Source organism: Hyposmocoma kahamanoa, unplaced genomic scaffold (genome assembly GCF_003589595.1).
Source record: "Hyposmocoma kahamanoa isolate Upper Pololo Valley unplaced genomic scaffold, ASM358959v1 95, whole genome shotgun sequence".
Classification (NCBI taxonomy): domain Eukaryota; kingdom Metazoa; phylum Arthropoda; class Insecta; order Lepidoptera; family Cosmopterigidae; genus Hyposmocoma; species Hyposmocoma kahamanoa.
In genome coordinates, this window is record NW_020654972.1 from 3,553,094 (window position 1) to 3,576,411 (window position 23,318).

Genomic DNA, 23,318 nt, shown 5'->3' on the forward strand with positions numbered 1-23,318 from the left:
CACGATTAAAATTTAGTACCTACAGACCTACAGAACATTTAAAAGAACATCTCGCGCCATTTTGGTGAAATTACAGGCACATGGGACTTGTCAACTTATGTCTCAGGGTGACGGGCGCAGGGAGAGTGCCCCTCAGATCTTTGCGATTTAAAGCTCTGAGTGGCACTGCAATTGTTATAGACAGGCGTGTAGCCTACCGTCAGGCGCACGACTTGTTCGTCCCGTCACTTGATTAAAAAAAAAAAATTTTTTTTCTCAATCCGATCTTATGCGGCGAGCCGCGACGCGAGCCGAAGGACGTGTTCCTCCATTCGTTCTCAGGTAGAGCCACCATGCGAGGAGCGGCTAGGTGGGAGATATCCCGCGTTATAATATTCATTCTATGATTGTGTAGCTGAGAAAAGGGCTGATGTTCATGAAACATAGCTAAGAACCATCCTGATTAAATTAGCTTTCAAATAAAAAAGCTCACGAAACACGAAACACAACAAATAAGAACAGCCCATCCGTTTCATAGCTACGATATTACAGGTAGTCTTACAGACAAAGGCTTCAAATAATAACTCCCCGTTTGTTATATCAAGGGTTAACAGCAAGTAAAATACAATTAAAAGTCCATAATTTTCACTCCTATGACCTTAGAATACACCTACGACTACAAGCGGTTTGCGTTACGAGTGCTCAATAAGGAGATCCCGGGTTCGATTCCCGGTAGGACGTATTTAAAAAATGAACTTGTCTAAACTAGTTTTCATCTAGATGTTCTGTTTTAACTTCGCTGCTCTGGTGCTCGTAATGTCAAGAAATGTTCAGACTAGATAATTGTTGTGATTGTCTGACATAATTATTTGTTATTGTGACTTTAAGTTTGTAGTTAATAATAATAACGCACACACTCAACATAACCGTACTAGGGAAACCCTGTGTCACGAGTACCATGGACACACATAGACAACTACAAATTACAGCCAAAGTCACGACAGAAATAGATGTAGGGCATACAAATACTTCTCCTGGCCCGGGAATCGGACCTGGGTACTCTGCGTGGCAGTCCGGCATGGTAACCGTTCGGCCACGGAGACATAATATTTTGAAATATGAAAAATTTCCTTTGACCGAACAGCATAAGAAAAATTTTTATTAAAAAAATATATATATACAACTTTCACGTTACTTAAACATGAAATGTTGAAATTATTAAATGATAATTCAATATTTATCGGAAATTTAAATAAATTTTTCTCTTTCCAATTATACCTTTATTTACACAAGAAAGCCTTAACAATTTCGGCGTCAATGCCATTTGCAAGCTGCTGTGATCAAAGTCTCTTTGACTATCAGTTCGTAAGACATCTTCCATTATATTAATTAAAGTGGCCGCAGAACAGATTACTAACGAATCCAGACTTTACTTTAATGGCATAGAGCTATTATTGAGTTATAATAATAATATTAAACATTGCAGTTCACAACATACATAACAGACAGAAGAAAATAAATGAAAAAAAAAAGTAAATACGCAGAACTCCAAAGATCATGTAACTAAAATTTGGCGACAAAAAAGTGTACGTTGTCCTTAATGTCCTTTCCACAACTGGCGTTATTCCGAATCGTCTGCTCCATAGCCTCAAATTATTAGATTTTGAAGAAACTCTCTTCATTAGCTTACAAAAAGCTACAATTTGGGATACTTGCCGAATTGTTAATAAATTCATGCAGTTTACGTGATTTCGGTCCGTAAATATTGTTAAAACCAGCTAACAGGAGGAAAAAAGAAAAACATAAAAATAATAATAATATTTTTTACCAAACATAGGGTGACATTAATTGCATAAACTGCTCTTGCGTACCTACATATTTTATATTTGTGCGTCTTCTTCTTCTTTTTGTCCTCATCCCACGCTAGGTGGGGTCGGCACAACATGTATTTTTCTTCCACTCTCCCCTATCAGCCGTCATTTCCATACTCACACCTTTTTTACCCATGTCATCTTTCACACAATCCATCATTTCTTATTTGTGTGTATTATAGAGGAACCCCAAGAAGAAGAAAATATATTAATATTTTCTTCTTCTTGGGGTTCCTCTCTGACTTTAGAGTGCAGCCTAACTATTCCTTGAAATTGTTTAACCAGGAGTGATGCCTTCTGGCGCTTATACAAAATAGAAATTCGTATTCCGACGATTTTGCCGTGGATGATAATTTGTACTTGCATATGATAAATATTTATTCAAAAATACATGCGTATGCGAGGTGTGTGTACGTGTGCGTGTGGGTGTGCGGTACAGGTGCGTGTGCATATGCTTATACGTATGTACAATAAAGTGTGTAACCTTGTATGTTTTATGCAAGGTGGTAATTTATATCATTTAGTGTTTTTTGAGTCAGCACTCAATCGGGTAAGTGTTTCACCTCATGAATTGAAAAAAATGGCTTAATTTTTACAGAATACAATATAATTTTCATTAAACACCTATTGTTCATCCGTTACTATTTATCCGATTGCAATAAAACCTTCGTGAGTAGTTGTGCCCGTAAAAGCTTCTGAAGATTAAAACATTTTAAAATATCAGATGGGAAAGTTGTTTCAAGAAATGTATCTACAGCAGAAAAAGCGGCTGCAAATGCACTTTTCCACTACGGAACTTTCTTTTGTTTCAACAATTGTTTACAGACTGCAAGGCGGTTCTTTTGCTGATGTATTTCACCATTGTGAGACTTATCTTGTAGTGGTATAACATTGCATGCCAGATATTGCAAGTACGTTCCAAAAAATATGTACCAATAATTTTTTTTTTATGCCACATCAATTTAAAACAAAGAAAAATGTTTTTACTCTTTTGGTGCCATTTGCTACAATTTCAACTTTTTAAAAAATTACGAAATAAGTTTAATTTTTTTTATTTAAAAATTGAGATACCAAAAGGACAATAAAGCAGAAACATCTCTCGGAAACTATTAAAGATAAGGCAGGCCCTGTGAATTCGAACGAATGCGATAGAGGGTGATAAAATATCAACGTTTTCTATTATTTTCAATGATTTACCTGCAGCAAGTTTACAATGGTATTTGTATATTTGGCATTTTCTGTGACAAATAGTGCAGCTCTGTCAGTTACAAGAAGAACGAAAATATTATTCGCGATCTCCAATGACGATTGACCAGATATTTCTACTATATTTAAAAAATATTTATACGGTACTGACAACGCCCCTAGGGGTCACAAGAAGAACTAAAATTTAGTATACAAATATTTAAGGCGATGCTAACGACGATCAACACTGTAAACTCGAGGTAGAGAGAAGTTTCGCCAGTCTACCCTCAGTATACAATGTTCAAGTTGCTGCGACCGCGGAAAATACAAGTGGAACACCCCCTAGTGGTCATAAGAAGAACTAAAATTTACTACACGGTCACTAGTGACTATCCACAAGGTGAACCTAGGATAGAGGCATAGTATAATCAGTCAAGATGGTAAATCCATACCAACGAAGCAGCGCGGCTTGTATGTGTTCGCGCTCGCTGCGAGCCGTGTACGAACGCACACATTCGCATAATCTCGCGATGGACTCGCGTTGCATAGCGCTGGTCGTTTCACACGCCCTTCATTATCATGAGAATGTGTGCGTCTTAGTCGAATCGTTACGTTAGTTCTTTCTCTAGAACTAATCATATATACGGTCGAAACCAGCGACTGGAAGACTGTGATTTCATGATAGAAGTACTTGGACCCTGTAGACCAATAATCTTCTTATCGTGGCCATGGCATGCACTTGTCATCGTGATGAATGGATTTGCCTATCGGCGTAGAGATATCTACTACTACCCGCCAATTGTTGCCCAGGATGCACCAGACATACCGGGAATATGATTCGCGTATCATTGCGAAGACGCTCCTTTCGAGCACGCCAGTTGGCAGTGCCTGTGACTCGTACGATAACGCGCAGGACTCATCTCTACTTCATGTCCTCGCAGTGCTCAATTAGCTCAATAGCGTCAGCACCGGAGCGCGGTCAGCTAGCGTGACTATCGGCGGCTGTATGCCGTGAATGCTTGAAACATTGTGAGATGATGGATACTAGGGAATCGAGTGTTGTAGTACAAACTCTCTCAACACTAAACTAAAAAGTAATTTGAAAAAAGAATAAAGTAATTCTCGTACCGTCTATCGTTTAGTCATCTTTTGATTTCGATTAAACGTTCTGGTAAAAGTTGTCAGTGGTTCATTATGAATCTTGTTATCTTATTTCAATGTTATCATAATTTTGTAGCGTTCCTCTAAATATATCCATGAGTAGGTATATTTGTAGATACTACAAAGAAAACTTATTCGTTGGATCTCATCCCGAGCCATTTGTTCAGCCGATAAGTAGGTAGTATTGTGATAATCGAGGGCATTACAAATAATTACTTACACACAATTAGGTTTTCTTCGTAAAAAAAGAATCACGACATCTTGGGAATAAATGCAGCTACTTCGTAATACTTCATGAAAAAAACGTAGGAAGTGCTTACATTACATAATACTTATTATAAGTACGCTAATACACAGATATCGTTATATTATAATAATAATAAAAAAATACTATTAGGTTTTATGGTATATAGTACTATATAGTACTATATACCATAGTCATAGTAATAATATTCTTATAATAGTCATTTTATTATAATAGTCATACTTGTACAAAAATACTTCATATGCGCAAAATAATAGTTTTCAAGTCACTGATATAATGTCATAAAAGTGATATTGAAGAGATGGATGTCTCAATATTTCTTTGATACATGTGAGATTTATACGAATTCTGTCCTCGTAGCATGGCTACGCACGATAGTCGCGACACGCGCGCGATAAAATTGAAATAAGCGCGCGCTATTGGCTGTCTCAATTAGATCTACTTTAATAATTGAGACAGCCAAAAGCGCGCGCCTCACAACTGTCATACGTAGCCATGCTACGGGGACTGATTCTGATGTAATAAATAATAATGGAAACGGAAGACAGTACGCCATCTCGTAGTCCTTGTGTGTACTTTTATGTCGTTCTAGTGAACAAACGACTTTCACATATTGCAGCGACTATGCTATAAAGCTGACTTAGTAGTATGATTACGCTTACATAGATGGTGCTAGCATCATCTAAGAATGCTAGTCTACAAATGAAAAATATCAAGTTTATTGAATGGTAATATAGTGGCAATGAAGTACATTTCGAACTATGAATCGTCTACACACACTCCTTTTACTTTCGGTTTGTGTTTAGTTCGGTCATGTGTTATAGCTAGACACTTATTTTCCTCTAATTAAGCTACTTTCAAGCCAAGCCGACACACAGACAGACACTTGGCTAGCCCAATGGGAATTGGGGTGGGGCTTTATATAATTCATAATTTCGTTAATATTTATCGACATATGTAGGGATATCAATACTGTTATTTTACAAACAAGTTATAAATTAATATTCGAAAGGGAAATAAAGATAACAGAAGCAATCAATTGTACATACATTCGTTTTGTCAATCTTCTGAAATAAACTCTAACAACTAGAGCAACAGTATTATGTAAAGAAATGAATTATTTTTCACGCTCTAAAAGACTTGTCGACACTACGCGACAGTTGCTAAGCACAATGGCACTTCGTGACGAATACAATCATTTGCGTTTTCGAAGAGAGAAACAACAAACAAAATTGTGGACACAAATGATAATGTACTGCCACAGAAACTATATACTTTATTCTAATTTTTTTAATTAATCGTAGCGGTGTTCCAACGTAATTTAAAATATTTTAAAGTAGGTAGGCAGGAATCACTTTTTTTTCTATTTCAAATATGCACCTGTGTAATTTTCATGTTAGTCGTAGGTAGAGAACCTGATTTCGGTGACAATTTTTATTATTTAAGTATTCGAGTACATTATCTTGAATTATTAAATAATATTTTAGGTTACTGCACTCGCATATTAAATAATACTTTATGATAAAGTTCTAGAATATTTGAATAATAAAAATTGTCACCGACATTGGGTAGAGAAAAGTAACCCTAAAATTACCCGTTACATTGAAATCGACTTTATTTTGGATAAGGGACTATTCTTTCGGATCTAAATTGCGTTTGTTTTTCTAAACAAACCAAAGTTTTGGGCCCTTTACAGAGCAGGGCTGGCTCAAATATATGCGATTTTGATCCGAAAAATAGTTTCCATTTCAATATGTAGCAATCACGAAAGCCTTAGAACTCGATATCAGGTTTATTTATATTATTTGTAATATGAAAGAACTTTCTCACTACATAAATATCGTTTTTTACAATAGGTAGGTAAGTATGTAAGCTTCACACATTGTTCTTTGAGTCGTTCTTATAGACCTCGGCATAGAATTGATTTTAAATCTAACGTTTGTACCTTGTACTATTAATTCGAAATTATGGACTTCTTTGCTTATATCTTATCAGTTGATGAATTTGTAATACAGGAATAAATTTCACTCTCTATGTTTTCCTACAATAGGTTGAGTTCTTTTGAATGAGAAAGTGATACTTAGACGACTATAGTGAAATTTCAAAGAGGCAATTTTCCTCGTGGATGCATTCGTTTTTTAAAAGTATGAACGTTATGTGTAACGAGTGCAACTGTACAACAAACAATAAAATTGCATCAATTTGCCAATTTTATTAAACCCGCAAGTCGATACTAAAATGGCTTAGGAACAGATATTTTAATCCTTTCCCTTTTTTCTAGATCGTTATACTGTAACTTATGTGTAACTTACACAACTGTTTGATAATCATATAATATAATATTAGTTTAACTGTTAGCGCTAAGTTTACAGCACATAAATGGATTTCAAATTGAAATACAATCCATATTGATTAGTGAACTATACAAACTTACATACTAATGTTAGTAATTGTAAATACAGACCATGTAGTTTGGTCCAGTGTTCAAAAAATTAATGCACCCGACCAGCAATTATACCCAAGAGACTGTTACCGCTGCCACGTACTCTACACATTAAGGAGGCCACTCGCTTTGGCACAATTGCTGCAAACCCATCTACTTGTGCACCAGCGAACATTCCCGAGGCGCTGCAGAACCGCGGCAGCCGCAACAGCATCCTGAATAATGAAAATACTTTCAACTCATTTTTTTCTGATATTGGAAATAATAACCGTGTACCGCCCCCTCAGGTCCAAACCACAATGAAAAATGTGGAAAACACTTTCTTTCTGCTACCCGTTGAGCCAAGGGAAGTGTTTCACATCATACAAAGGTTAAAAAATAAACACACTTTCGGTATTGACGGTATTCCACCTAAATTGATAAAAAAATGTAACGAATACTTAACCATTCCGTTTACATTATTAATAAATCAGTCTTTTAAAGAAGGTATATTTCCAGATGCACTCAAAATATCTTTAATAAAACCTATTCATAAGAAAGGAGATAAAACTAATCCAAATAATTATCGCCCTATCGCTCTTCTACCAACATCTTCAAACATTTTTGAAACCGCAATGACAAACCGTTTTACTTCTTTTTATGAAAAATATAAAATTTTTGACGATAGTCAAAACGGTTTTAGAAAGAACCGTTCCACTATTCTTGCTATCTATAAATATTTCCAAAAAATTCTAGATATTATAAATAATAGAAAATATGCAATCGGCCTGCTCCTTGACTTGAGCAAGGCTTATGATAGAGTCAATTATAAAATTCTTTTAAATAAACTTTACGCAACAGGAATCCGTGGAATCGCTCATGATTGATTTAAATCTTATCTTAGTAATAGACAGCAGCTAGTGGAGGTCAACAGTACAAAAAACAAGACTACGAAATAAAAAATATTAGATCTGATTCAATCCCTATCAAAGGTTCTATACCGCAAGGAAGTGTTCTAGGTTGTACATTATTTTTAATATACATAAATGACCTCCCAAACATTTTGAAAGATCAGTGCACTCTCTTTGCGGATGACATATCTATCATAACTTCTTGCTCCAACACAGTTGAATTATCTGAAAAACTAGGTTTAATACTTGACAAATTGACACATTGGCTTCAAATGAATAATTTGCAATTAAATATAAATACAACAAAACTAATACAATTTCGACCATTTCAAAAAAACGAATTAGAAATATCACATAAGCACAACAATACACCTTTACAAACTGTTAGTTCCGCAACTTTATTGGGAATTGAAATCGACTCCATTATCACTTGGAAGCAACATATACAAACACTGGCCCGCAAACTGTCGTCATTCATTTATGCTCTAAGAAATTTGAAAAAAGTAACCGATTTTGAAACTTCTCTGTCGGCATACTATGCTCATGCTCATTCGATAATCTCGTACGGAATAATTTTGTGGGGTAACAGTTCAGATATTAAAGATATTTTCACATTGCAAAAAAAGTGTATAAGAATATTAACAAACGTCAACCAAATGGTATCATGCAAACCTCTCTTTATAAAACATGGCATTCTCACTGTAACTTCAATATACATTCTCGAGTCTTGTAAATTTGTAAGAAAACATAAAAATCTCTATGCGACAATAACAACCGTAAAAAGGAATAATCGAAATCTACACAAATTAGAAGCTACCCTTACCAATCTGCAACTAGTGGCCTCAAGTCCACATTATATGACTATAAAATTGTACAACAATCTACCAATTAACATTAGAGACAGGTAAAAGATACTGCCTTTGATAAAACATTGAAAAAGCTGTTAATTAAAAAATGCTATTACAATATAAATGAATATTTCTGTGATAAATACTTGGAGGAATAATAATAATAGTACGACATTGCTGGAATTTATTTAAAATTATATTATGAAATTGCCTTTGACATTTATTTAAGAATATTAAGACTATTACATACCTATTTTTATTTTGTAAATACTTTTCGTTCTATAAATATGACAATGTTGATATCTTTATAAATTGTTAATTTTTATTATTTTTTATTTTTTTTATTTTTTTAATATTGAATGATTAATAGCTTAAGTACGTATTAAGATCATAACGAATTTAATGCATGCATTGACATTGTTGATAAAAACTTGTTAGTATAATTTATAAATGCCCCTCTGTAATTTGCCATGCCCTCACAGGGCGTCACATGATCCTATACAACGACATAACACCTTAAAATGTATTTAAAAATGTACTGTAACTGTGACATGTAAATAAATGAAAAAAAAAGAATGTTATTATAATCTTAATGCAGTCTCAAGCCGCTACAAAATCCCAAATGATTTTTTAATAATTTGAAGCTTCATTCTATTCAAACCCAAACGTTTTAAACAAAACATCAAAAATCAAGATCAAAATAATCTTTATTACATTGGTAAGCCATATTGCACTTGAAATCGTCACATTGGTTAAACTCTACCCCTCATTCGTATGGCAGATTCACCTGAGAAGAATGAGCAAGAAACTCTTAAGGGTTGCTAAGTTGTAAATACACATTTGTACACGTTTATCATTTACAATTTTTTTTTCAGAAGTCATACATCGAGGCTACCCTATGAAATGAATGGCAAAATTTGTACATCAATCGGAATCTTGTTATAGAAGCGTATACAATTATCCTTAAATAAATTTGTGACTTTGTGATAGCTGTTCTCGATAGTCGTCTGATTATCGAGAACAGCTAGTTTATTTTCATTCGTCGTATTAATGTTGTCTGTCATTACTTTTCATGAAGAAATTACTATTAACATAAATTACATTTTCATAAATGTACTGTGACGCTAGTGTAAGAATGTTAATTTCCTTAAATGTATCCCTCAAAGATATTCTGGGGCCCAGATTGTAAATTGCCCTAACCGCACGTTTCTGCAGGACAAAAATTATATTGATATCGGCGGCATTAGCCCCAAGGAAAATGCCGTATGTCATTAGTATAACATTTACTTAAGCAAACTTTACAAAATTCAGGTTTACCCGCTCTTTAGTAATACTTTGAATTTGACCCTAATGATACGTTGCGTCATAACATAACAAAAAGCGTAACTCAAATAACTAAGATGTAACAGATGTAATAGTTACGGAACCGAGATCGACAGTAGACAAATATGTTCCGCTAAGGTTATCGGTAACGTCACGCTGCAAAGCACCGCCTCCGAGTCACTGTCACCACATAATAATTTTACTTTCATTAGGGATACGTCTTTAGGTTCCATATACGTACAACTCTACAAGTTATTCTGATCTTATAATTATACAATTAACCTTGTTGAATGTTCACCTTTCTATTCGTTAATCACATTTGGATATCTTAATGAAAACATGATCTAAAATTTACTGCTCCCTGTTAAATTGGAGGGGTGTCGTTGGTAAAAAAGTATGTGGCACTAAAAAGCACCCAACAATAGCACCATTAGCAGATGTCATCGTGCGTGCAACAAACAAAAGGACGGGAAGAGATAAAACTGCGGTCTCGGTGGGACCATCGCAAATGCTATCGGTACATTGTCCGCGCTACCTGTTCCTACAGTCAGTATCCACCCTTCTGTGAAAATGGTCGCGATATTCTTTCTGCTTTCTTGTGTTGTCCTGGTATCTTCAGAACATTCCGGAGCGTACTCGTCACCACAGTACGCCAAGAAAATGTATCCAAAGGGTTACGATACCAACGCGCTTCTACCCAGGGAAAAACCACCAGTTCAGTTTAAACGTCACGTCAGTATTGATAGACATGACGAAGAAAAAAATGAGACGGAACAGTATGGACGATCAACTTTTATGGATACAGCGAGCGACTTTCTCAGTGGCACAGGAGGACAACTCATGTCAGGTCTGATGAAGGATTTCGTAGCAAGATCTACAGGCAGCAGCCAGGTTGGTTTTGACTGCATAACGCAGGTTCGTATCGCACTTTTTGTTAAAATTGCACGCTTAGTAAGAGCATTCTTGCAGCATGAATAGCGTTTCTTTGAACATCTGTAGGTAAGATAAGAGATTGAGTCACGAGTAAAAGAAAACTCCTTGAGGCCGGACTCATGATTCACATTTGTAAGTATTATCCCATTCTTATTAAAACTGTAAAGATTCTAGGTACGTATATTTACATACTTACATATTAACGTAAATAAATCAGTCATCAATATATATATCCTATAATATATTCAAACTAATATTATTAATTCGAAAGTAACTCTGTTACGTATTGACGCCTAAACCGCTAAACCAATATTGATGAATTTTGACATAGAAATAGATGGGACCTAGGACAAGAACACAGGCTACTTCTTGTCACAAAAATAAATATTAAAGGGGATAAGAAGGGGATTAAAGTTTGTATGGAGAATCTATCCTGTCTCAAGTCAGGGATCCGAAAATTTATATTTAATAATAATAATATTATTTATAGTCTCGTACAGTATTTTGTTAAAATCTAATTTAAACAAATACAAAAAGAAATAATTTAAGACAAAAGGCAGAAGCTCAGCCGACACGGTTACAAGACCGCGCAGCGCTGTTTTTCAGCCTCTCCCTATTTATTATTATTACCCTGTGGTCTTGAGTGGGGGGCGGAAGGAAACATGTCATTGAGGGCTGATGAAGAATATAATTAATAACAAACACTTATATAAAAAACATATTGATGAATATTATGGGAAAAAAAATAAAAAAAACTATGAAAAAGAAACATTAATTCAAACAGCACTTAATTCGAGTGCGAGTATGTGTGTATAGCTGTGTGTATATGGGTTTGAACCACGTGAATGATACATTTTGTACATCAATCGAAATCTTATTATAGCAGATAGATTGATAGATAGATTAGCTTTATTGCTCACACACAAAACAAAATCACTACATAGACAACTTAGAACTAAAGGCGGCCTTGTCGCTGAGAGCGATCTCTTCCAGACAACCTTTGAGGCGGAGGAGAACTGAACAGAGAGGGAGACGTAGTGTGCCAGTGATAAAAATAAATAGGAGCGTATAAGTGTTATAGAAGAACCATTATTTCAAACTTATCATTTAATTCGGGTGTGAGTATGTGTAGCTGTGTGTATATGGGTGCGTGATATAATGTTTCATTTAGCAGCAATGATAATTAGTTAAAATGAGACTGGTATTTTAAGTGGATTAATAATATCGCATATAATATATAAATCGCGAATACTTATTTTTTCAAACGAACATACGTTTCGGCCCCTATACAGGTCCCATGATCACGGCTGACTGATATCTATGATTAATGAAAATATATCTGATGATATGAAATATATGTGATGACATGATTAATGCAAATCACCCTATTCAATTATACAATAGTAAATACCTCGTATCGTAGTAGTGGGAACTTACTAACTCACTTACAGTATTTCCTAACAAAGATATTTAAATATTGCAGGTGTTAAGTCTGAACCTAACGAACTTAGTAATCCTGATAGTTCTGAAGGCGCTCATCCTGGCTGCAGGCTTCTTTGGCGCCGGAGCATGGAAAGGCCATCATTACGCTAGAAGCCTTGATGGTACGAAATTTTCAACAACACTTTAATAAATTTGCTCTCTTGAACCAATTCTCACATATTAACGAAGAAGAAGTGATCCTCCATTATTTGGTTGTAGTCATGAATTTCTCGGTCTACGGCCTCTCTCAGTTATAGAACATAGCAACCACATTTCGTAACAAAGTAATAAATTTCATTATAAACAAAGTAATGAAAATAATCAACAATGATCAGGAAACGCAGGTAAGAGCAAAAAATAGTCCATCTGATTATCAGGCGACACATCTGCTTTTAACCCCTCACATTGTACTAACGTGCCGAACTGACCAATACTTCACCTTGTATATAGTAAGATATAACATTTTTACGCATATTTATTGCAAGAGGAATTCATACATTACTAAAATTTTAGATTTGGTACAAACAGTTGGTAAGAACAATCCTATTAAGCTAACTTCAATTAAACTAAGGTCTGCTAATCTTTATTCTTGAAATGTTTCATAGAATATTATAATTATAAATAAACTAAACTAAATATTATAATTACATAATTCAAGTACTAAGCACTACCGTTTTTTATATAAAAAAATTATTTAGAATATATAGTGCAAAATATAAATGCAAAATTTAAAATATTTAATTATAATGTACACTGGTCGTTAGAATGTTATAATAGAATTGTATAAATACATACATTTCTTAATAAATTCACATAGTATCTTTGCGAACGTGTGCCATACTCTTCCACATGTTCTTGAGAATTTTAAACCAAACGTGAGCTTGAATAAAATAAATATGAACACACCGTAACTGTATTCACTATTGACCCCATTTAATCCAATACGTCTAAAAACTTCGATGATGCTGTTTTCGTGTCCAGTAGAGGTGAGAACTTAATCTCATTGGCAGGGGATAATCCGCCGTAGTTGAGCTTAAAATGACCAACGGGTATCCGACGGGTTAAATAAGTAATGATGGATGGATCTGTTTAGCTTTGCGGTTTAAGCCTGTTACAGACGGTGAGGATGATAAAGTATATGAATGAGTACTATATCAATATATGTACATAAGTATAATTCGAAAAAACTGTATCTGACGATACTATATACTTGTCTATACGTATATACTGTACATATATTATTATTATTAGACTCTGTATGGTCTATTGAATGCATGGTCGTCGATATTATGACATAAGTTTGTTATAGTATATTTACCGTATGTGACATGCTTTAACTACACATATCGGCGCATTTACCGAAACAAAGAAAAAGTGAGAATATAAAATATATAAAATACTTAGTAACATTTATATTTAAATAAATAAGAACTAGAGATAAAGTGGCATTTACATTCACATCTTTTAACATCATGTTAATACAACCTTACTCAATCTTCATTGAAAACATCAACATTAAACATTTTTGATATAATGATTAATACAAAGATCGAACACTTAGAAAAAATTACTTCGATCCAGCCGTATTCCTAGCAAACTGTGCCAGACGCTATCCAACTAAGCTACAGAACGAACCAGCGGAACTCACACATTTCTCTGTGATTGTGGTCGGATCTGGTTTTCAACGACTTTTTAGCCATCTATGAGAAATCTATGACAGTATTTCGTCACACGGTTAGGTTAGGTTAGGTTTATCTTTACTACTACCAGTCCTGGCTAGAGATGTTGCTATTAACTGTAATATAAATTTTATTGGATCATTGATTAATATCATGTAAGGAGTAATTTCACGAAAAATTCTGACATTCAATAATAATAATAATAATAATAACGCACACACTCGACATAGCCCCGCACAAGGGAAACCCTGTGTCGCGGGTGCCATGGACACACAATGACAACCACAAATTACACCCAAACTCACGAGAGAAATAAATGTAGGCCATACAAATATTTCTCCCGCCCGGGAATCGAACCTGGGACCTCTGCGTGGCAGTCCGGCATGGTAACCGTTCGGCCACGGAGGCAGTTTTAAAAAAGTAATAAAAATTTAACATTTTTATCATTTTTTTAATTTTTTGAAAAAGTAACAGCTGATAATTTTAAAATTGTAACAGTTTAACTTTGATTAAAACAAACTATGAAAAAAAAATTATCAGCTAAAGCTAACGAAATTTACAAGAAAGCAAAATGAACGTCGAACCACTCGACAAAACTGTATTTGTACGAAATTAAAACAAATGAATAACAGTCAGCTATTTTTTTATTTTCAAATTAGACCCAAAATAAAAAAAGTAAAATTATCCATACGACTTTTGAAAAAACATTGCTACTGCACTACCACAGCATTCCAACATTTTCTCGTGAAACAGCTGCGTCAGCGTCACATCCAGGCAGCCATATTGTTTATGAACTTCCGATAGAAGATAGTACTCAAAAAAGGGGAATGGTGTCAACTTAACAATAATGCCTATCTTACTTGTTCTTTCCTCTATAACAGTTCGTCGTATATTAAGCGCACGGAGTTCTAACGATCCTGGCAAAATGAATACACACAAAGCAACTTTAATACAAGCCATTCCGTTACAGATAATAAAAACGCCACGTTCATATCCGAAGACGAGGTGATGTTGTACTTAAGCTACCTAGCAGGCCAGCAGAACAACGACTTTGGCTGTCTATACAAGCTTTCCTGCAAAAGGCCTCACCAGGCCTCTTTGTATTCTTCGGGTGCTGAGTTGCTCCTGCAGGGCGTTCAACTTATACAAGGGTAACTATTACAACCTAATTCTTATTACATCTATGCAAAATTTTTCAACGTTATTTATTTTAAAACCATGAAAATAAAACGTTTGTTTACATGGTTGAATCTTAAAATATAATTAACTTAACTTTCCCTTAACCCACGAACATATATATTTTTTAAATACTTAATTTAAATCATTATTTTTTATAATATCAACGGAAATAATCAACGACTTAATTATTTTTGTCCTTGGTTTTTTATATGAGGTAACTTAAATACATCAAGTACGTAAATACGTCGTGTTTATATGGTACATCCTCCATGTTTATCAATGGAATGCCTATGATATGTTTTAATAGAAGTTTGCTTGGATCAAATATCTTTACGAGTATGTTAAATAAATTCAAGATTTTCATACAATTGGCTTTCCAGAGACCATATTTTTTCAGCAGCTTAGCGAGCATTTACATAATAATTATAATTTTTTTATTTATGTATTAATTATTATGTTTTCTTCATCAATATATAAAACTGATGCAAAGCAATTTTAATAATATAAATGCTAGCAAAGTAAGTTAGTAAATATACGTATAACTTGAATACAATATTTGACGCCCTTTTCGCATCGGGTAGATAGAGACTATATATATATGTTTAAATAAAATAGACGCACACAATATCCTTTGATGTTAACCCGTTCATGGACAGTACGTAGTCATTAACAAAAAGTTACCTTTCATGCCGTAGTGTATTAATATTGATTCAATATCAAATTCGTGGTGGGTGTTATTTCCGTCATAGTTTCTGTTTCCGTGGCTTTGTGTGAGAAAAAATTTGAGTATTAATATGCCAGTATTTATTTCACTTTTGGCACTCATGACAAACATTTAATATAGAATATACGAAAGTTGTGCATAATCGAAAATGTGTGCTTGCGCCATGTTTTGTTTTCATCCCGATCTTTGGCGGCGAGCTGTGACGCCAGCCGAAGAAAAAGTTTCTCCCTTCCAAACCAGGTGGAGTCACTATGGTAAGGTGGAAGATTTCCCGCGTTATAAATGTTATTTTCAATAAAATTCAAAAAAATTCATTAATTTTGCGTATACGTTGTTGATACTTCTCTGCGGAGAAGTTGTATGTGGCAACTACAAAGAAAGCACTTGCAAATCGCACTGTAAAGCGTGTAATTGGTTTTTGAGATTCTTACAGGGAAACTACCCCGTACTACATATTCTGATATTTAATTTTACAGTAAACGCCGTTACTGTTCATCAACGGGTTAAGCGACGATATGACGATACACGTTTGTTCAAAAAAGTCTATTCGTTCTAATCTTGAATAGATTGTTATTCTTAGTAAATAGATTTAGTAACCGTAGAACTCCTTGTCAAAGAGTTAGTCCAGGGAAGTACTGCCACCTTACTTATTTCTGCTGTCAAGCCGTAATGTGTGTAATACTGCGTTCCGGTCTTGAAGGCTAAGGGTGCTGGTGAAATTACAGGTAAAATAATAAATTCCTTCGATCCGGCTGGATTCGAACCGACATCTTCTAGTTTACCGTACCAGACGCTATACCAACTAAGCAACGGAACGAACCAGCAGACCTCACGAATTTTTCGTTTTTTTTTTGGTTTTTTCAACGACTTTTTAAGCCGTAGCGCCATCTATGAGAAATCTATGAAAGTTTTACCACCCAGTTAGATATCTTTACAGTTACCAGCCCTGGCGAGAGATGTCGCTTAGTTAGCATAGCGTCTGGCACGGTAAGCTAGAAGATGTCGGTTCGAATCCGGGCGGATCGAAGAAATTTTTTCTGAGTGTTCGATCTTTGTATTAATAATTATAACAAACTCGTTTGTTTTAGTCTATTTCATATGTCGACAACCTACGTGCTCGAGTGGCTTGCACACCAATTTTCATGGTATCGTCATCTCTGAAGCCCTGGGTTCGGTCCCCGGCCGGGTTAATACAGAAAACTGACTTTTCTGTATTATATCAGGGCTGGGTTTTATGGTACCGTCGTTATTTCCGATTGCCATAACACAAATGCCTTAATTTACTTTGGGGTCAGTGCAACGTGTACAAAAATGAAACGAAATGTACGAAACGTTTATAAAACTCACGAATCTTATCAATGTTTATAAAACTCGTTAATGAAATCAATTGTTTTGTACATATATTTCGCAGGAAAAGTCTAGAATTAGAACCCTATGAAGAAGTCTCAAGAAGTATTAAAGAAGCAGCGGAGTGGGGCGAAAGCGGAAACTCATGTGAAACACGCTACCGATGCGGCGAATAACAAAAACAAAAATGTTTTCTTCTATGAAAGATTAGCTTCAATTATTATCATTTCAATGTCTTCACGTTGTAAAAGAGCTGAAAAAAAAATTGTATATGAATTAGAACAAATATTTTTGTTATGACAAGTTGTAAGTAAATTGTCGACAGGGGGAAGTGGAAATGTGCATTTGTCCGAAACAATTAGGGCGCAATTATTCGACACGAATTTCACGGCGCTCACCCCGCGCGGCCGCCGCGCGGTCGAAGAGCGGAGTCCGCGTTGCCGCCGCGCAGCGACTGCGTGTTTCTAACTGTCATGGCAAAATACGCTCTATTTGTTTAGCCTTTACGTTTGAATTTAAATGAGCGTTCCGGGCACGCGGGCTAGCCTGGCTTGAATTTGGTCTACGCGGCGGTCGGGCGGCGGCCGCGCGGTAGTTTTATTGAGAGGAATTTAAATGTTGTTGCATAATAAACAGAATTCAGATTCCCATTAATGTACATTTAGAAGGCGTGGTAACTGGGCGGTCGGCCTCGCGATAATATTTTTCTCGTGTAACTGGGCGCTTAATGTCGAATAAGTAATACTTTATTTACCAAGTCAAAAGACAATGTCAAGTATGAAGCTTCATTCGCATCGTGCGTTTTTAATTTAATTGAGTATTACTCGAATGTCGGACGGAGGACGAGAGTACAGAGCCTGTGTTACGTGTTTCCATTACCCTGTCTAACACTGGTTAAAAAGTGTTGTTCACTAGTTTGTAATCTATGCTCAAATTTTATAAATTAATGTAAATTAAGACTCGTTTCAGATCACATTTCACCGAATTGAATTAAATTATCTGTGTATCTATTGTTTTAATTGCAATAAAGCAGTTATATACATACTTCAATTTTGTCACGGACACGGTTGAATGGACCTTTAATAATAGTCAGCAAAAATTACATTTATCTGAAACCAGCCTTAGATCCTATGTAAGAAATGAATAAAGAATTGAAGAGACACATTAAAATTTATTGTCCATTATTTACAGTTAGTGCCATGGTTACATTGTAAGTTAAAATACATTTAACCAGTTCATGGTCATTACTTACAGAGTACAAAAATGTTACTACTTTTTTGTGCCGTACGTAGTGCTTATAATTGATTCAAAAATTTCAACGAAAAATCATTGAATATTGTCAGTACGTTGTTGATCTCTACGGAGAAGCAGTAAGCGGCAACTACACAGAAAGCTCTTGGAAATCGCACAGTAAAGCAGTAATTAGTTTTTAACCGACTTCATAAAAAAAGAAGGAGTACCTCAATTCGACTATATTTTTTTGTGTGTATGTTACGGCATTTGGGTACCTCACATTTGGTCCCGTTTAGATTTGAAGAAAATATTCCACCTCTAAGGGTAGCAAATTAGGGAATAAATCAGGTTTATTGGATTTCAACCACTTTCGGTTAACCGTTTTCAATGAAACTAGACAAATAGATGTAATTCCACAAACTTTTGAAGTTGGTTTACTTTTGTACCACGTATTATCATATTCTAATATTTAAATTACTGTAAACTCTGTTACTGTCTATGAACGGGTTAATTTAAAAGTATAATAGGTAAAATATAAAACAAAAATATTTAAAAAATACAATAACTATGTATGTGCACATCTACAGTAATTATAATACGGATAGGAATAATTTTATTACACATTATATTACTACAAATAACCAATTCCTAAAGTTGTCTCTAGTGCGGTCTGGCCTAAGGTGGTATTTTTATTTGCAATAACTGTATCACCCCATAAAATACGCACTACTGGGCACAATTGTCATCGAAGGAGAGGGTTTTTGCCATGCTTACTGACCGGACCGTATTCGGATTGACTTTGCACGCATTTGAAGTGTTATATGTTATTGGAATTGTTCGCGGACCTCTCGCACTGGAGTCAAACGCAAATAGGTTATTACAGATTTTTATGTGGTGGTGTGGTGTGGTGCCAATATTTCAACTAAATTTATAAATCGTCGAATAAATATAGAATTTAAGACTTTCATGGTCAGTCACTAAATATTTTCAACCTCTTGTAACTGTCAAGGTATCTGGTTGAGTGAAGAAAATTTTTCATACACTTCTCACATCAATGAAAAATGGCGTTATGGCAAAAAAGCTGTTAAAACCAAAACAGAAAGATCTGTAACAAATGCATAGAAAGATTCTGTAAATCAGTTGGTAAAGCGGTTCCTCTAGACTGACATGTTCGAGTCCTGTCAGATCGAGGGAATTTTTCTTTGTGTTCATTCATTGTACTAATAATAATAAGAAATTTGTAAAATAATATCGAGTTCTTAGGTTTTCGCGATTGTTACACATAGGAAATGAATCTATTTTTTCGGATCTAACTAACGTATATGTGTTTTTTCAAACAAGCCAACGTTTTGACCCCTCTACAGGTGCCTTGGTCACAGCGTACTGGTTTCTTTGAAAAAGCAATTACACGCGATTTAGATCCGAAAAATAGTTTCATTCTAGTGAAGCAATTTAATTAAAATAAAATCATATAATGGTAGTGAAAGATCATAATATCATTACAAATGATTATCACCAGCAATGCAACTTTTTAACGCACTTCTAAACACACAAAAATACTCAGTTCCACCGGTTCAGAGCAATCCTAGCTAAAGATTTATACGGACATCAGCTAACGGCCATGGAGAAGCCAATATTGATTTAGAAGTCAATCTACCACCACCTGTAGGTACCAATCGATATTAAATGGCTCCAGAAAGACCTGTGCTCATTGGATTATATTACACTCAACAGCAGCTCCTAGGAATTTGGACAACTAGAGCTTGGTAGCGGGTTTTCTCAGTACCACGTGTTATGGTGACACAGCAGCCACAACTCTCGGTGTTCTCTCCAAAGGATAATTGATGCGCGCCGCTCTATATTCCACGTATGATACGAAACCATCGTCGTCTGCATCATCGGAATCGAGGGTACGATCTACTATGGCTGAAAATTATAAAAAAAGTATAATAATGAGGAAACGTACCATTGTTTTAAAAATTAAATTAGAGAACACTTTTGCCACATGCAATTAGCGTATCTTATAGTACGACTAGTACGTAAATTGCATAATCTCACCTATGAACTTTTCTAAATCATTACTAGAAGCTTCAGGCTCAATAGAAACGTCTGAATCCGGATCTGGACCTTCATGTTCCATAGTGTGATATACTGCCTGCAACATTACGTTACATAATACATTTACGTCATCTATCACGATCTCTCAGTAGCATAGACAGAGACAATATACGCGTGTCACAATCTTGGCATATTTCTATTCTTTCTTCAATTCATAATACTCGCTAGGATTTCACACATACGTTCTGCGTTCTTACTAAATAATTTTTGTAATTTATTGCACATAGTATAACGAACTTCATAGTTTATAGTGTAACGTACAAAGTAGATATACCGTATCCAGTAGCAGTAGCTGTGGAAACTCCCGACCCTGCGCGAGAATTCTCCGGAAGACGCGCGACTAGTCTTTGAGGCTAGTATCTAATTTATACATCACACAATTGACATACATTATAATGGCCTAATGGTTTGAACTACCACCTTCCATACAGAGGGTCGTCAGTTCGAATCCCGGTTTGCTTGCACCTTTGAGTTTTTCGGAATTTATGTGCAAAATTTATTTGAAATTTTCCATGAGCTTTTCGGTGAAGGAAAACATCGTAATCAAACCTGCACACATCTGCACATCGCATGGAAACTACAGCCCAATCCCTCTCGGTGTGAAGAACACCTTTGCCCAGCAGTAGGACTATATGTAGGCTAACCATTTATTTATACAATTAACATAAAGTTCATCATGGTTACAAAAATTCGCGGCAATGTAAATTGATCCTTACGTCTGAAAGCTTGCAGCAGGTGTTTCGACCAAGTGAGTCAAAGTACTGTAGGAGCAGTAACGAAAGAGTGAATACGAGAACGCTTGACACCATGTCCGCCATGATTTTTGGGAATCCTAGAACCTTATTCCAGTAACTCAGATTTAAGTTCGTACGCTTATTTGCGTCGCAATTTTTATTGTAACATTTTCATTTGTATTCGAATAATTTATAGAAGAGTTGAATTCATTAACGATACAAATATCAAATGTACCTTTAACATTTCTAAGCCATCCAACTTTGAATTCCGGTCAAAGTCATGCGATGAGAAGTAATGGAACTCTAATTCCTCTGGTGACATTCTTGATACCATTTCTCGAGTTAACACTTGCGAGTCTTCTTCTATGTGTCTGAAATGTTCTATGTGTTATTTTATAGGCAAATATAATTTTTTATTTCATGACTTTCTAGGAATATAAGAAATATCACACTAGACTTATTATATTTTTCTATAAGCGGGGTATTTGTTCCTTATATGGTGAACTGGATAAAAACATTTTGCATGAAGAAGCTCCAATTGTTTATTTTCTTCACTGCAATCATCACTCAAATAGGTCCCGTCTCCAGATTAATATTCTATTTGCCTTTCAATGCGCAAGTATTTTATAGGAACTTGTTGGTGCTGCTATAACTCGTAACAGATTATCGATTAAACTATTAATGAAAATATTGGACACATTGGGTTATCAGTTAAGTTTTTAAAACAGTGGTTTACACGACGAGACGTTAGAGAAGTTAGAATATCGATGTCACCAAGCTGTCTTTTGTTTTAAGCTGTTGGCAAGCAGTATAGATGAAAAAAATACAAAAACAACTTCAATAACATATCGTACTGTTAATACAATAGTGTATTAACTCAAAAAGTGTATTTTCTTGTAGTCGCCGAAAGACGAATTACTCGCTTCTCTTGAAAGATCTGTGTAAATTTATGTATAGGTAATAAAAGAGAAAAAATAATTTCATATTTTTGAATAAGCACTATTTTGTCAGAACAAGCTCACATTAAGCCTGTCTCTTTTTGAGTTAAGTAGATATCGTTTAGTTGTTTTTTACAATATTCTAACGATGGTTTTATTGACGCGTAGAGAATCAAATTTTACGTTTAAAAATGGTATAATCTTGAATTTCATATATTTTGAGTTATAACACTATTGCAATAGCAGTACGATATTATAAGGCATAATATTGCCTTCAGTCGGCGGCATTTTAACTCCTGTTAATTTAATAACTCTTACTTAGTGTCATGTAGCAACTGTATGTCACCGGTAAGGGACTCGGAACCCCTGGGCTTGTAATGATGGTGATGCTGCTCGACTGGCTGGCCCGAAGGGTGGTGCGGTCCACGCCGCAAAGCTAACGTTAGTGTGTGCAGTACCAACAACAGATACACTGAAAATAGAGAAAGAATAAAAACTAAAATGATAATGTAGATTATTATCTACAGAAATATTGTGGTCATGTATGGCCGTCTATACTTATTTTGTTCTGAGAAATAATTTATAATGAATTAGACGCGTACAAATAGTACAAAATGTATTGCATTGAAATGTAAAATATTACACACCATTACTAATAAAAGATAAATTTACGTATTTACAAAAAAAATACAATAACTCAAAACAAAATCTACAGGCATCGTCACGCGTCAAGAAGTCCTGCAAAATCGACAAATAAAACAATTAGTGATACAACGTCGGTACCTGCACATTGAAGGGCATTGTTGCAATATAAAGGGTAGTACTAGCCCATTTAGCAACAGCTGGGTCCAGGCCCCCATGTGGACCGAATACCCGAGGACTGGTATCCCACTGAGACAATATTCACACCTCATTTCATCTGAACCCCATTCTACCGTCGGATTCGTCATTCGCCGTCAAATTAATACGTTTAATATTTGCAGAAG

At 35.1% G+C, this 23,318-nt stretch overlaps 2 protein-coding genes across 3 annotated transcripts in view; one reads left to right on the forward strand and one right to left on the reverse strand.

The window, feature by feature from the left end:
* The first annotated feature begins 10,522 nt into the window (after positions 1-10,522).
* On the forward strand, positions 10,523-17,556 carry LOC113238207. The gene is made up of 4 exons (XM_026474990.1): positions 10,523-10,856; positions 12,382-12,502; positions 15,030-15,210; positions 17,374-17,556. The coding sequence occupies exons 1-4, from the start codon at positions 10,536-10,538 to the stop codon at positions 17,483-17,485; spliced, it is 735 nt and encodes a 244-aa protein (XP_026330775.1). The 5' UTR covers positions 10,523-10,535; the 3' UTR covers positions 17,486-17,556.
* Positions 17,431-23,318, reverse strand: part of LOC113238208 (multiple coagulation factor deficiency protein 2 homolog) — an 8,931-nt gene continuing 3,043 nt past the window's right edge. The window contains exons 2-6 of one of the 2 annotated variants that reach the window (XM_026474992.1): positions 22,651-22,804; positions 21,630-21,765; positions 20,601-20,697; positions 20,329-20,468; positions 17,431-17,562 (exon numbers count right to left, since the gene is read on the reverse strand). In XM_026474992.1, the coding sequence (XP_026330777.1) occupies positions 20,335-20,468; positions 20,601-20,697; positions 21,630-21,765; positions 22,651-22,804 (521 nt within the window). In that variant the 3' untranslated portion in view covers positions 17,431-17,562; positions 20,329-20,334. Of the gene's footprint in view, positions 17,563-18,801; positions 20,469-20,600; positions 20,698-21,629; positions 21,766-22,650; positions 22,805-23,318 lie in introns of those variants that run through there. The other variant, XM_026474991.1, reaches the window with a different exon arrangement.

Excerpts from the sequence above, each read along its gene's own strand:
- LOC113238207 (XM_026474990.1), top strand. The coding sequence starts at position 10,536 with ATGGTCGCGATATTCTTTCTGCTTTCTTGTGTTGTCCTGGTATCTTCA. Across the intron at positions 12,503-15,029 it reads TTACGCTAGAAGCCTTGATG|ATAATAAAAACGCCACGTTC; the intron begins GTACGAAATTTT and ends ATTCCGTTACAG. Across the intron at positions 15,211-17,373 it reads GGCGTTCAACTTATACAAGG|GAAAAGTCTAGAATTAGAAC; the intron begins GTAACTATTACA and ends TATATTTCGCAG.